Here is a 13,824-nt window from a genome sequence, read left to right on the forward strand (position 1 = left end):
GAGATATATGAGGTATCTGACCTTTCTTCATACATGTTCCCAATCGTGCCTCTCCACGTTCACAGGATCTTCTGGGGGTCAACTTCGAGAACCTCGACTTAGTCGGGTGTCGACGGTTCATTGTATAAGACCAACTAGTTTCATAAAGGTATTCATAGCCTGTTTCCATCATACAGGTGTGCTTTGTGAGGATTTCAGAATAGGTCTGGTCTAAAACGAGGATTGCTAGGTTTATTTTGCTACATGACTCCGATATACGTCATCCAGCATGTCTTGCATAAGAAGAAACGACAAAACGCTATGAAGCCTACCTCTATAAGGGTGATGACATAGTGTACACTAGCTCATTGTATAACCCCCCGTTTCAGCCACCGTAAATCCGGAGAATCCAATTACCAGGAGATAAAACCACCTGCAATCAGTTGCCTTTGTTTATTGCTTGAATGTAGATACCTCAACGGGGACGCTGCATGACATGCCAATGGCCCAGCTACTTTCGAACCCATGAACTAGGCGAGCCTGACTGATGTCAACACGAGTGTCATCATTACCGTGTCTGTTCTGCGACGAGCTCGGCCAAGTAAACGCATCTTATGTATCCTGAGGCAAGGATGCCCGCTACGCTTGTTGTGAAGCACGCTCACCCGCCGCCAGAGATCGTAGTGAGAATCATGAAGATTGAAATGGATGTATACTCTGTGATATCCTTACCCGTAGTCTCTTCCCTGGAAACATGGGACCACTCTCCGCCACAGACGGTAGTTCAAGTGACATATTACTTAGCGGTGCAAGGCGGGTATCCACGAGCCGGGACATATTCGCTCACAGCAGCGAGGGGTCTCTCTTCGGCTTACGACCTTAAGCGGCTTCTTTGTTGAAGCCGTTCCTTCCTTTAAGCCGTAGAGTGACTGCTCTCGAAGGCAAGAGCGGTTGGGTACCAGCTCGAGGGAAGGAGCGGGCTGTGGATCGAACCGGTTAGGTGCCCTAAGCCGGCAACATACCGTCAACCTCCCGCTCACTCGCCTGGAGATGCTCTTTTTGCTCGAGCCGGGATAAATTCGCTCAAAGCGAAGCCGTCAAGGTTTTTCAATATCAGCATGCGGCGGTAATGTATGTAGGCAGAATGACCCTACCAGCCGGAGGGTGTGATGACAGACATGCCCGGAATTGCATCGATCAAGTTAATGGGGCAACACCTACTCAGAGAGAATGAGGAATATATACCTATTACCATGGCGTGAGAGCTACATGTATTTACCTTCTCTATTTATGAATAGGGGGTTTATCCGTAACTTAGTAGGTAAAACCAATGTGCTTCGGGTTGAAATAATCCGCTTATGTTGTAGGTATGTTGGAACATCTTAATTCTATGCAGGTCGCTGCGGTTGGTTCCAAGTTACACAGCATCGCGGGGGAAAGAGGGGGGAGCGGTGGCGTTACCCTTGGGTTGCGATTCATCTGATGCTACCCGAGTTGCAGGCCCATCCATAAAAAGTACCTTGCACAGGATTCGATCGGGAAGTGAGGCGAGAGCATGGGTGGAAACAAACACTGCAACGACGTCTCCTTAAGGCCCGCAGCTGGCCGGTTGTGAAACCCCCACGAATCATGTATGTGGAAGGCGGGAATGCTGTGACCCTGCCCTCAACTTTGAGGCGTCATGATTTGGCCAACGTTACTCTGACAACAACCAAGATGGAACATGTGAAGCCTATGAGGTAAATATCTTTCCTGCACTATTTTACCCCACAAGGCGGGATCCCCTTCGTTGAGTGTACACGTTGTGTGTTGGTTTCCAGCGGATGCCACAGCCCTCGGAGAGAAGTACTAAATTAGGTACCTAGGGAATAAACCAACGGCTTAGAATTGTTAAGCAACTTAGCAGAATGACAGAGCGGAACATGTTACGCAGTCCTCGAGAATCGTTGGATCAGGAATCGTCCGCTGGGCAGTCGCCTGATGCGAGGAGGCCGGCCGAAGCGTCAAGGAGAGGTTGAGGCATCCAACGCGTTGTTGCTGTGTACCTAAGGTTTGATGGCGTATGGATAATTGAGCAGCCGTGGAATCATATCCAACACGAAGTCAACCTCATGCACTGCCTTGGGGATTCTGTTGGTTTCGCCTGCGTGTTAAGGCGGGGGCTGCACAGGCTGCGCCCCTTTCCTGGTGAGGGGTAACCACCGGCCCTAATTGCCGTTTTGTCAACCATCGCCCGGCTTTCCGCGTCTGCAAAATTGTTAATAATTGTGTTTGCCTGTGGTTCGAGTATTAGGCCGTGTTACTTCTCAAGTAAAGTGTGTGTAACACGATCTTGGCCATCGTGGGAGACGTCTGATGTCGACATGGGAGGAACCAGGGTGTTCCGGCATGATCACCCCGGCTGGCACCACCCCCTCTCTCCGTTTGCTGTTCATCTGCCTGGCCTCTTTCGGGCCGCAGCCCAACAGCGCGGCCGCTGTCACGGCTACCCAAATCACGGCAAGGGAAAGTTATTTTTCTGTCTTCTTACTCGATAGTAGACTTTCAGGCATCCGTCCCGCATGATGCGCTGAGGCCGACAGCCCCGCAATGATTCGTCAAACAATGGCAGCGTTTCCAGTCGGAATCTTGACCAACGAGGCTCCCGTTCGAGTCACACCAAGTTGGACGTTCATAATGAATGGAAAGCCCGCCATGCCGCCATTGAACCAAACACTCGCATTATCTTGCAACGCACAACCAGTTTAGCGACTTCTTACCCAACCTGCTCGTTGCTATCCCATCCTTAATCCCCCAATCCAGCACCACGGCAAGTCCAACATGTCTTCGCCGGATTCGTCACGGCGAGTTGGCCGCCTTCGACACGTGTTTCTAGAGACACTTGATGGAAAGCGCTTCGTACGCAGCCCTCGTGAAGGGCAGCTGTTTCTCGAAGCCTTGCGCACTCAACCATCACCGAGTCGATGTGTGGAACTACTCTTGTCTAAGCCTGCGGGCTTAAATGCCGTGAGAGAGGCAGTTCGCTCGGATCTATCCGCCGCGTTCATCTCGACCCACACCATGCCCTTTCTACGATTCCTCTCAGACCCCGGGATCAAAACCCTCGTCGATGGGCAGCATCTTGAGCAGGTGCTCCTGGCTATTGCCAACCCCCCGACTCTGCTGAACGCCTTAATCGCTTTATTCGACTCGGGTAGCCTTCCGGAAGGGGACCTTTATTCGTTTGCTTGGCTAGCACTCGAGCTCATATCGCTCCGCCCAGAAGCGCAAGTGGATGTCTCAAGTCTTGTGCGGTGTGTGTCGGACGACCAGCGTTTTGTCAAGTCCCAAGACCACACGACTCGCGAGTTGGGCTACAAGATCAACAAGGTCATTCAGCTTCGATCTTCTCCAGGCCACAAAGAAGAACCCGGCGGACCCGGTGGGCGACACGACAACGACTTCGCCAATATCAGCAAAATCCACATTTATCCGACAACCGACGAGTTTCTGTCCACACAACAACCGTACTACCAAACAGCGCGGGAAATCATGGATATCGAAGTTGAAAAGCGTCCGCGGGCCCATCTGGATAATCACTTCCGTCTTCTACGGGAAGATATGCTCGCCGGTAAGCTAAACCTTGCTTATCCCGAACATGTGAAGTCATTCTGACACCGGAGGCAAAGAGCTACGCGAAGACATACAAGTGGCAACGGGAAGAAAGAAGGGGAGACGGAGTGCCCTAGTGTTGGGTCATTTCGTCCCTGCTGGTATTGACATCGGAGATGAGACGTCGGGGAAATACAAGCGGTGCACGCTGCTCCTGAAGTGCTTTTCTGGTCTCGTTATTCTCAACGATATGCAGGATGATGGAGCCCGAAAAAGGTACCTCAAAGATCATGCAAGTTTTCTCAGGCATCAGGGGTTTGGCGTTTTGTGCCGCGAGCAGGAGATTTTGGGGTTTGCCTTTGTCGACCGTGACATCGACATGCTCGCTCAATCGCCCCCTGTCGTGGCTCTCCAGTTCACCGATGACGAAGCCCTTCGGCGCGCCCTTCTTGCCCTTTCGGTTTCCAAACGGGAGCTGGTACAGTTCATTCTGGTTGACACGCCAGTCTTTGCCTACGAGCCGGTCTTACTTGGACTGCAACGCATAACGGACTTGCCGCTGCTCGACCTCCTAGTCAACCCCGCTGCTATCCCCGATTCCGGGTTTCAGGCGCCGAAAGGTCTGGGACCGCTCATCTCTAGGCTTGAGGTTGCTGCAAAGACTCTAAATCCCGACGGCGTCGTGGCACTGGTGAAAAAGTCAACGGGCAGATTAGTTGAGGTCGACGATTCCCAACTCAACGCCCTGCTTCTCGCCCTGACCAGCCCAGTGAGCCTCATCCAAGGCCCCCCAGGTACGTGCCCCGCCCCGTTGTCGATTATGATGAGACTTGTCACTAATGTTGGTGTCTTCAATGTTAACAGGGACCGGAAAATCATTTATTGGGGCTCAGATTGCGCGCTGTTTGTTCGAGGCCGGTCTTCGTATCCTGGTCTTGAGTTACACCAACCACGCACTCGATCAGTTCTTGGAAGATCTCCTCAAAGCCGGGATCCCGGCCCAAGACGTCGTTCGAATTGGCTCCAAGGCAAAATGCACGCCGCAAACCGCACACCTGCTCTTATCTGATCAAAGAAGGCAATTCCGCCGCTCCCAACAAGGATGGGATATCATCAATCTTCTCAAGCAGGAAGCGGCAAGCCTGGGAGGGAGACTAAAGGAGGCGTTGCAACGGTTTACGAGCTTCTCTCCTAAGTGGCATGATATTGAAGAGTATTTGGAATTCGAGGACGGAGGCAAAGACTTTCTTGACGCCCTCAGGGTTCCAAGGCAGAGCAACGGCTGGGCTCAGGCGGGCAAGGGAGGCAAGGCAATCGGTCCCGACTATCTTTACCTACAGTGGATCAGAGGTCAAGGCCCAGGAAAGGTTTTGAAGCGCCTTTCTCCCACCGCAAAGACTGTGTGGAACATGCCGCCCCAGGTTCGGGAGCAACATCATAACAAATGGCTACGGTCTATGCTCGAGGAGCATCTTCAGATCATCGAGGATCTCAGCCGAAACTTCAACGACGTGCAGAGAAAGATCAGCCTCCAGTTTAGCGAAGCCGACGCAAACGCCGTGCTCGAAAAGAAGATCATCGGGTGTACCACAACTGGAGCGGCCAAATACGACCGCCTGATCCGTGCAGCAAAGCCGGACGTTATCTTGATTGAGGAGTCGGGGGAGATCCTCGAGAGTCATGTGTTGACAGCCCTTGCAAGCACAGTCAAACAGCTCGTGTTGATTGGAGACCACAAACAACTGCGCCCAAAGATCAACAATTACGCGCTTTCTGTCGAGAGAGGTGATGGTTTTGACCTTAACCGCTCGCTCTTTGAGCGCCTCATTCTGCAGGGCGCAAATCACGCGACCCTCCTCAAGCAACACCGGATGGTTCCCGAGATCTCCGTCTTTGCCCGTGAGCTCACTTATCCAGACTTGCTCGATGGAGCCAAGACCAGCGGTCGGCCGGAGATACTCGGGCTGCAGGACCGAGTGATCTTCCTGAATCACACCAAACAAGAAGATACGGACAAGCAGCTTCGAGACCGCCGTGACCCCGGCATGAAGGAGAGCAAGAAAAACACATTCGAAGCAGAGATGGTCCTGCGGTGCGTCAAGTATCTCGGCCAGCAGGGGTACGCCTCGGACAAGATTGTCATCTTGACACCTTATCTGGGCCAGCTGCGTGTCCTACGGGATCTCCTGGCCAAGAACCAGCATGACCCTGCACTGAGCGAGATGGACAAGAACGAACTGATCCGGGCTGGACTGATAAGCGCAGCGGCCGCCAACCTCGACAAGAAGCCTCTCCGCATATCCACAATAGGTCTGTGCCTTCGTCTCTAGCCCCAGTGGTAGCACACACTAACCAACTATTAGATAACTACCAGGGTGAGGAAAGCGATATCGTGATTGCTTCACTTACACGCAGCAACCCATCCGGAGATATCGGTTTCATGTCGGCCCCAGAGCGCTTGAATGTTTTGATCACCCGTGCTCGGAACGGCATCGTGCTCATCGGCAACATGGACACCTTCATGAATAGTAAGAAAGGAAAGGCCACTTGGCATCCCTTTTTCGACCTACTCAAGAGCAAGGGACATCTGTACGATGGTCTCCCCGTGTATTGCGGCAAACATCCAAAGAGAACGGCGTTGCTCAAGGACCCATTGGACTTTGACAAGTCGTGCCCTGACGGAGGGTGCACTGAGTTATGGTATGTAGCTTCTTTTTTGGAGTGGCGGCACAGAGCTTTGCTAACGACATACAGCGATGCCCCCCTGAAATGTGGCGTCCACAAATGCACATCCCGATGCCATCGTGTCGTCGACCACAGCCGCCAAGAATGCAAACAACTGGTGTCAAGGGTGTGCGATAGGAAACATAAAACTAAGGTCCTCTGCGGGAAGCAAAAAGACGGCTGCCACAAGTGTATTCAAGAAGACAAAGAGACGGAGCGGAGGGTCAAGCGCGATTTGCAGCTGGAACAAGACCGCGCGCAGCGCGAGGCCGAGTACACCAAGAAGCTCCAGGAGATACAGGACGAAATCGATCATCAGCGTCGCATCAACAAGTACGAGGCCGAAGAGGAGCTGCGCAAGCAGACACTCGAGCAGCAACTTTCTGACCTCGAGGCCTTGAAAGACGCACAAAAGAGACTTCGTCAACAGAACAAGCTCCTGGAAGAGGCAGCAGAACAAGCTGCGAAGGCGAAGGCGACCGCCGCCACGCGATCAAAAGACAAAAAGTTCGCCACGTCGTCCAAGGAGCCTGACTGGTCAAGTGGTGCCCAAGCAGAATGGGATTTCTTAAAGCAGTACGAGGGAGCACAGAGCAAACCACTCGACGACTTGATGGAAATGATCGGACTGGAAGAGGTCAAGCAGGAGTTCCTCAGCGTCAAGTCAAAAGTCGACACTGCCTTGCGGCAAGGAATTACGATGAAGGAAGAGAGATTCAGTTGCTCCATGCTGGGAAATCCCGGAACTGGTGAGTTTGTTCCAATTTCTTCAATCTCTTTCTCTCTGTGGCCCACCCCTTTTCTTTCTCTTAATTCTGACATCTCTCTAGGGAAAACGACAGTCGCGCGCATGTACGCCCAGTTTCTGACAGAGCTTTGCGTCATTCCCGGCTCGTGTTTTAAAGAAAATACCGGCGCTGGCCTGGCAAACATGGGCGTTTCGGGCTGCAAAAGCTTGGTCGACGAAATCCTTAATGAGGGCGGCGGCGTGTTGTTCATCGACGAGGCCTATCAATTGACCTCCGGCAACAGCCCAGGCGGAGGAGCCGTCCTGGACTACCTGCTCGCCGAAGTGGAGAATCTCAGGGGCAAGGTCGTCTTTGTACTTGCTGGGTACAACAAGCAGATGGAGAGCTTTTTTGCTCACAACCCAGGGCTCCCCAGCCGCTTCCCCGTCGACATGAAATTTGCAGATTATACGGACGAGGAGCTCCTGAAAATCTTGGAGCTCAAGGTCAACAAGAAGTACAATGACAACATGACCTGCGAGGACGGATTGACTGGGTTGTATTGCCGCATTGTTTCTAGACGCATTGGATATTCGCGTGGAAAGGAAGGCTTTGGTAATGCCCGAGCCGTTGAGAACGCCTTGGACAAGATCTCTCGCAGACAAGCGAACCGCCTGCGAAGAGAACGCAAGATGAAGGGTGCCAAGCCAAACGATCTCTTCTTTACCAAGGAGGACTTGATTGGGCCGGAGCCGGGCGAGGCACTTACCAAATGCGAAGCCTGGAAGAAACTCCAGGGCTTGATTGGTCTTGGGGCTGTCAAACAGGCAGTCATGTCCCTTGTCGACACCATCCAGCAGAACTACATCCGGGAACTGGAAGAGCAACCCCCGATCCAGTACTCACTCAACAAGGTCTTCCTCGGTAACCCCGGCACTGGAAAGACGACTGTGGCAAATCTGTATGGAGCTATTTTGGTATCCCTTGGGTTGTTGTCCAAGGGGGAAGGTAAGCCAAGCTACACGGGGGTATTCACTATACATCAGCACTAACATGGCTGCAGTTATTACCAGGAACCCCTCTGACTTCGTCGGCGCCCATCTGGGACAATCAGAGCAGCAAACAAAGGCCATCCTCGCCGCAGCGGTTGGCAAGGTTCTCGTCATTGACGAAGCCTACGGCCTCTATGGTGGTGGATCACAGAGCGGGACGTCGGATCCGTACAAAACCGCCGTCATCGACACCATCGTAGCAGATGTCCAAAGCGTTCCAGGCGACGATCGTTGTGTCTTGCTACTCGGGTACAAAAGCCAGATGGAGGAGATGTTTCAAAATGTCAATCCTGGGTTGAGCCGGCGTTTCCCCATTGCCTCCGGGTTCAATTTTGAGGATTACACACACGAGGAGATGCGCAGCATCTTCGACCTCAAGCTCAAGCAGCAAAGCTTATCAGGTCACGGATCAAGCGGCGAACGTGGCGATGGAAATGCTCAACCGAGCACGGAATCGACCCAACTTCGGCAATGTAGGCGAAATTGACAGCCTCCTTGATGCTACCAAAGCCCGTCATCAGTCTCGTTTCTCGAAAGGAGAGGCAAAGTCCGCCAGCCTTTTAGAAGCACTGGACTTTGACGAGAACTTTGACCGGGCAGCAAAGTCTGAAACCAATGTTCAGAAACTTTTCGAAGCCACAGTCGGCTCCGAGCAAATCGTCACGCTGCTCCAAGGTTACCAGGACACCGTTCGCACAATGAAGTCTTTGGAAATGGACCCCAAGGAAAACATACCCTTCAACTTTCTCTTTCGGGGCCCACCTGGGACAGGCAAAACGACCACGGCTAAGAAGATGGGCCCAGGTGTTCTACGACATGGGCTTCATCGCCGCAGCCGAAGTGGTCGAGTGCTCTGCCACGGACCTGATCGGACAATATGTCGGTCAAACAGGACCAAAGGTTCAGCAGCTCTTTGACAAAGCCCTTGGAAGGGTTCTCTTCGTCGACGAGGCGTACCGGCTGGCAGAGGGACATTTCGCCAAGGAAGCCATGGATGAGATAGTGGACTCGGTTACCAAAGACCGGTATTACAAGAAACTTGTCATTATCCTGGCCGGGTACGAGGCTGATATCAACCGGCTGATGACGGTCAACACAGGCCTAACCTCGCGGTTCCCGGAGGTGATTAATTTCCGGGCGCTGACGGCCGAGGAATGCGTCGCACTGATGCTCCAGCTGTTGAAAAAGCAAAAGACGACTCTCATGGAGAAGAGCAAGAAGCAGTTTGACATTTCCTGCCTCGAAACACCCACCATTCCGTTCAGACAGTCTTTGCTTCGGACATTCCGGGATCTCGCAGCCCAAGACAACTGGGCCAGCGCGCGGGATGTCCAAGCCCTATCGAAGAACATCTTCAACCAGACGCTCCGCGACAAAGAGGGCCTGGCCCAGGGCATCCTAGTCCTCACCGAGGCTGTCATCACCACTGAGCTCGGGGGCATGCTGAAGGAGCGCGCATCACGGGCCAGCTCCGCCAAACAAACCCCCTCCTTCAACCTCAATGACCTCCTCCAACAACCTCCACCCCAAACACGCATATTCTCATCCCTAACCATCAACCTCCACTTCCACCTCCACCTCCCAAACCACCGCCCCCCCTCCCCCATCCCCAACCGAACCCCCCGAGAACACCAACCCACCCCCCACCAAAGTCACCACCCGCCCCAAACCAACCGACACCACGCACAAACCGCCCCCGCCCTCCCCCATCCCCAAACGCGACGCCGGCGTCAGCGACATCGTCTGGGCGCAGCTCCAGCACGACCGCCAGCTGCAGGAGCAGCGCGAGGCCGAGTACCAGCAGCTGAAGCAGGCGGCCAAGACCGCGAGCGACGCGGCGCGGGATGCGATCGTCAAGAGGTTGTTGGCGGAGGAGGAGGCGCGCAAGAAGGCGGAGGAGGCGAGGAGAAGGTTGAAGGCGATGGGGTTGTGTCCGGCTGGGTATGAGTGGATTCAGCAGGTTGGGGGGTGGCGGTGTGCGGGCGGGTCGCATTTTGTGATGGCGGGGGAGGGGGGTTTGGGGGTGTGAGTGTGTTTAGGTACCTAGGTAGTTAGGGGTTTGTTTGTTTGTTTGTTTGTTGGGGTGGTTGTGTGGTTGTCAGGGGCGGAGGGCGGAGAAAAGGGGGCAAGGAATGAAGACTGAAATATGCGCATCGCTATCTGTTTCGAGAGTTTGTCTAATGATTAGGTCCTTGGTGGTTTATACAACCAACGCTCGCATCTATTCGCTCTTTCAGCCCCCGGGCCGGTTCAGTTAATATCCACCCCCCCTGTTCAGCACTCCTCCGTACGGTCCAGACCCGTGTAGCTCATACCCTCGAAAATCACCGCTGAGCTCTGGACGGAGGCTCTCTGCTACTAATTCCGTGACCCTGGGTGGTAGGCTCCCGATCTCCTTTGGCTCCGTGTTATCGATATGTGCCACGGGGCCGTCATCCGGTAGGAAGCCACCGGTCCGCGTACCTCGCTGCCGCCGTCGTTTCCACAGGCAGAACACCACCAGGGCCACAATACAAGCCAGGCCTGCTGCGCCGCCCACGGCCGCGCCCACAATTGTACCAACGCTCACGGATGTCTCCGTTGTAGGATCCGATTCGGGCTCGTTTTGTCCCCCGCTGTTTCCACTACTACCGCCTCTCCCTCCACCATCCATATTACCGTTGTCGGTGGTTCCGAGACCATCTCCGCTACTCTCTGGACTGCATTGCTCGCTAGTTTGGGATACCGGAACTAGAGTGCTCTTGCGTGATGGATTCCCTTGCCACATAGTGAATGTGCCGGCTTCGTGATTTATCATGAGATACGCCGCAGTTACGAGGTAGCGGCCGAGGGTTGATGGCTGGTTGCCCGTAACGGAGTATACAAGGAGGTCCTTTTGAGATTGGTCGATGACACGGGAACCGTCTTCGGCATACCCAATTCGAGGGACGATTAACTGGTTGTTTGGCACCCGTATGCGGAGACCCGAAGACAGGACAAAGGTTAAGTCGCCGTCAAAGCTATAACAAACCGGGATTTGTCAGCGTCGTCACTTTTGCTGGGGTACTTATCTGACTGCGCTCACTTACACTAAACCAGTTGCCGTCGTGTTGAGCATCGTGGCGAGTGCGTGGAATGCAGTTTGTGACATGGCAGGAGAAGAGGACACCAATCCCGTCTTTTTCCGCAATTCGGTCGCGATATCGGCCGGGACTTCCCACAAGAGCTGGCGTTGTGGAACAATGCAGGACCTTACCGGGAGGTTGCCTGACATGATACTCACATCGGCCCCGTACGGAAAGTTGGCGATGACGTCCACGATAATGACCCTCATACCGGTCCAGCACCCCATATTCTCGCTATAATCAAGCTGCGCCGTAAAGTTCTTCCCAATCACCTTTTCCTTGTCGTACCCGCCGAGCACGATTCCGCCATCCATGTCCGCACTACCCGTCCACATGCGGCCCCAAAAGATGGACCATACTCTGGAAGGGATCTGGCGTGCCGCTACCAGGGCGTTAAGGTAAGTTGAGTTAGGCCCCAAGCCGAGCGCATGGGAAATCGTAAAGCCGCCGTCCCATTGTAACCGTGGGATTCCCACGGGGAGCGTCACAGGTTCTTTATCGCCGGCAGCAAACCGATCCGTACCAGCTAGGCTGGAGGAGACGAGTTTAGGAATCCCGGACTCCGAGCCTAGGATATTGATCTCTACGGGGGCACCGCCCGCATCAATGAGGTCGGTTGTCTTGGTGAAGCTGGTCGATTCAGCTTCGTGGTAGTGTCCACCTCGGCGTACACGGCAAATCTCTTCGTTATCGATCAAGTTGGTGTTGCAAGCGGTTTAGTCGTCGTAAATGTACGTATTGTTCAAGTCTCTATCCCCCCAAGGTGTCAGTCCCTCCCGGGGTTCCGCGGTAATAAGTCCTGGGGAGGGGAGGGGAGAGAGGGGGGGGAACCTCACGGCCAGGGAAGCATAACAAGTTTCTGGGGCGGTGTGCCGATTCTCACAGGTATACCTCTCATCAAGGACCCAGGGACACGAGGATCGACTTGGGTATCAGCAAGGGGGAAGGATAACGGCGGGGGAGGCTGAGGACACCCCGCCGCGAGGGACCCCCCGGCCCAAACGGCAACGATAAGTCCCCATATTAACATTGCGAATATTTCTGAAGACAGTGTCGTCTAGCTTCCGTCCACATGACATTCGAAATTTGCAACAACGAAAAGAAAGGAAGACGAAGAAAGATACAACAGAGGCAAAAGTGAAATGCCACCCCCTTCTTTTCCGCCCCCAACCATCCCGCGGAAATGATCTATAATGGGTGTCAGAATATCGGGGTGGAGGCTTCGGATATGAAGAAAACGGGGCATGTTTAGCTTAACCATCACTTCTCATTTCGACGGGTAAAAAACCCCAAGGGGACCCACATGTCGGAGTCTGAACGAGGACACACCGAAAAATACAACGGACGCGGAAGAAGCGCGGACAACAACCATACTTGATTGCCTGATTGGACCAGTGAATCCCGTATTCTGACAATGGGGGCAAAATCATCAATGAGCCAAGCCTCCGTTTACCGCCCCCAATGTATTCGCTTCGCTGATTGGTATCATGGATGCGAGAACGAAATTAGTCGCGCCTTCAAGCGTTTAAGCCTGCCAGATAATGGCGTAGCCGACGACGATACCCCACCCAGGGTAAGGTACTAACATGTTGCCAGAGACCCCCGTGGTCTTCAGGGCCCAATACACGTGTTTGGTTGAGGTTATTATGCATGCTGTGCAAGCCGGGCATAGAACTAGGTACTTAACGAGAAACGCCGAAGGAGCTTGATCGGACTATTTATCTTACAAAACAGCTCGAACCCCCTCACACGAGCTCACGCAGGCCTGCAACAGCTCCTGAACAAACGCCTCCCTCTTGTCCAAACGTATCTCATCCGCAACCGCACTCACCTCTTCCTTGTACTCGGGATGTGTGCAGACAAAGAGGAGGTCGGCGTAATCCCCCGGCTTGCCCCTCCCGTATGACTGGAACTTGGCCTTGACCAAGGGCCCAACCTTAAGGAAGCGGACACCGGTGCTGTGCCCTTGGATTATGTGGCGTATCTCGGTTGCCGCATTAAGGTCCATCGGCATCCCGTGGCCCTCACTTTTCTGCCACTTGAGTATGTCGGCAATGATTTGCAAAGCTTCTGTTGGAAACGACACTCAGATCGAAAGATGGGGAGAAAGAATTGATTGATTGTTTTTATGCTTCTGATCCGAGGAAGAGAAATCAGGCTATATATCATGCTATGGTTTGCCACAGCATGCCACAGTGGCGATGGGCAAAGTGTTAGCATTGAGCCACCCTGAGAGATCAGTTGCTGGTATCCACCAGAAGATTCCATGTGGCGAATCCAACAGCTTGCTTACCTACCTTAGGTACAGTAGCTAATGAGGCCTGTAGGCCGGTAACCGGAAATGAAGGAAACGTCACGAGTATACTTTAGGCTAGGACGCTAGGTATTTGCTGGTATGTTTTAAGTTCTACCGACAGTGCTTGTTGGACAGTCTCTCTGCAACTGCGTAACTCAATGTAATGCTTCTCTTTCTCGTAGTCTGGCTTTGTCAAAACACCTGTTCTTCCAGCTCGTGGAGAGTGGCAAAGATTCCGTGTTCCGTGGCTACCATCACCATTCCACCTGTTCCTAGTTGTTTCCCGGAGCCTTGGTTTCCAACACTTGAACATTTTGATACATACGACCAAGTCCGGGCTCATTCGACTG

The 13,824-nt window shown here is 53.4% G+C and overlaps 2 protein-coding genes across 2 annotated transcripts; one reads left to right on the forward strand and one right to left on the reverse strand.

The window, feature by feature from the left end:
- Positions 1 to 2,799: 2,799 nt before the first annotated feature.
- Positions 2,800 to 10,103, forward strand: CHGG_10653 (uncharacterized protein; the record flags this gene model as incomplete). The annotated part of the gene is made up of 10 exons (XM_001228579.1): positions 2,800 to 3,589; positions 3,648 to 4,364; positions 4,435 to 5,880; positions 5,934 to 6,270; positions 6,325 to 7,043; positions 7,137 to 8,030; positions 8,086 to 8,475; positions 8,552 to 8,763; positions 8,846 to 9,490; positions 9,702 to 10,103. 10 exons carry the CDS (start codon positions 2,800 to 2,802, stop codon positions 10,101 to 10,103), a joined length of 6,552 nt encoding a protein of 2,183 aa, XP_001228580.1.
- A 225-nt stretch (positions 10,104 to 10,328) lies between these two features.
- On the reverse strand, positions 10,329 to 13,192 carry CHGG_10654 (uncharacterized protein; the record flags this gene model as incomplete). Its single annotated transcript, XM_001228580.1, has 3 exons — positions 10,329 to 11,073; positions 11,143 to 11,858; positions 13,010 to 13,192. 3 exons carry the CDS (start codon positions 13,190 to 13,192, stop codon positions 10,329 to 10,331), a joined length of 1,644 nt encoding a protein of 547 aa, XP_001228581.1.
- Positions 13,193 to 13,824: the final 632 nt, after the last annotated feature.

Source organism: Chaetomium globosum, genomic scaffold (assembly GCF_000143365.1).
Source record: "Chaetomium globosum CBS 148.51 scaffold_7 genomic scaffold, whole genome shotgun sequence".
Lineage (NCBI taxonomy): Eukaryota > Fungi > Ascomycota > Sordariomycetes > Sordariales > Chaetomiaceae > Chaetomium > Chaetomium globosum.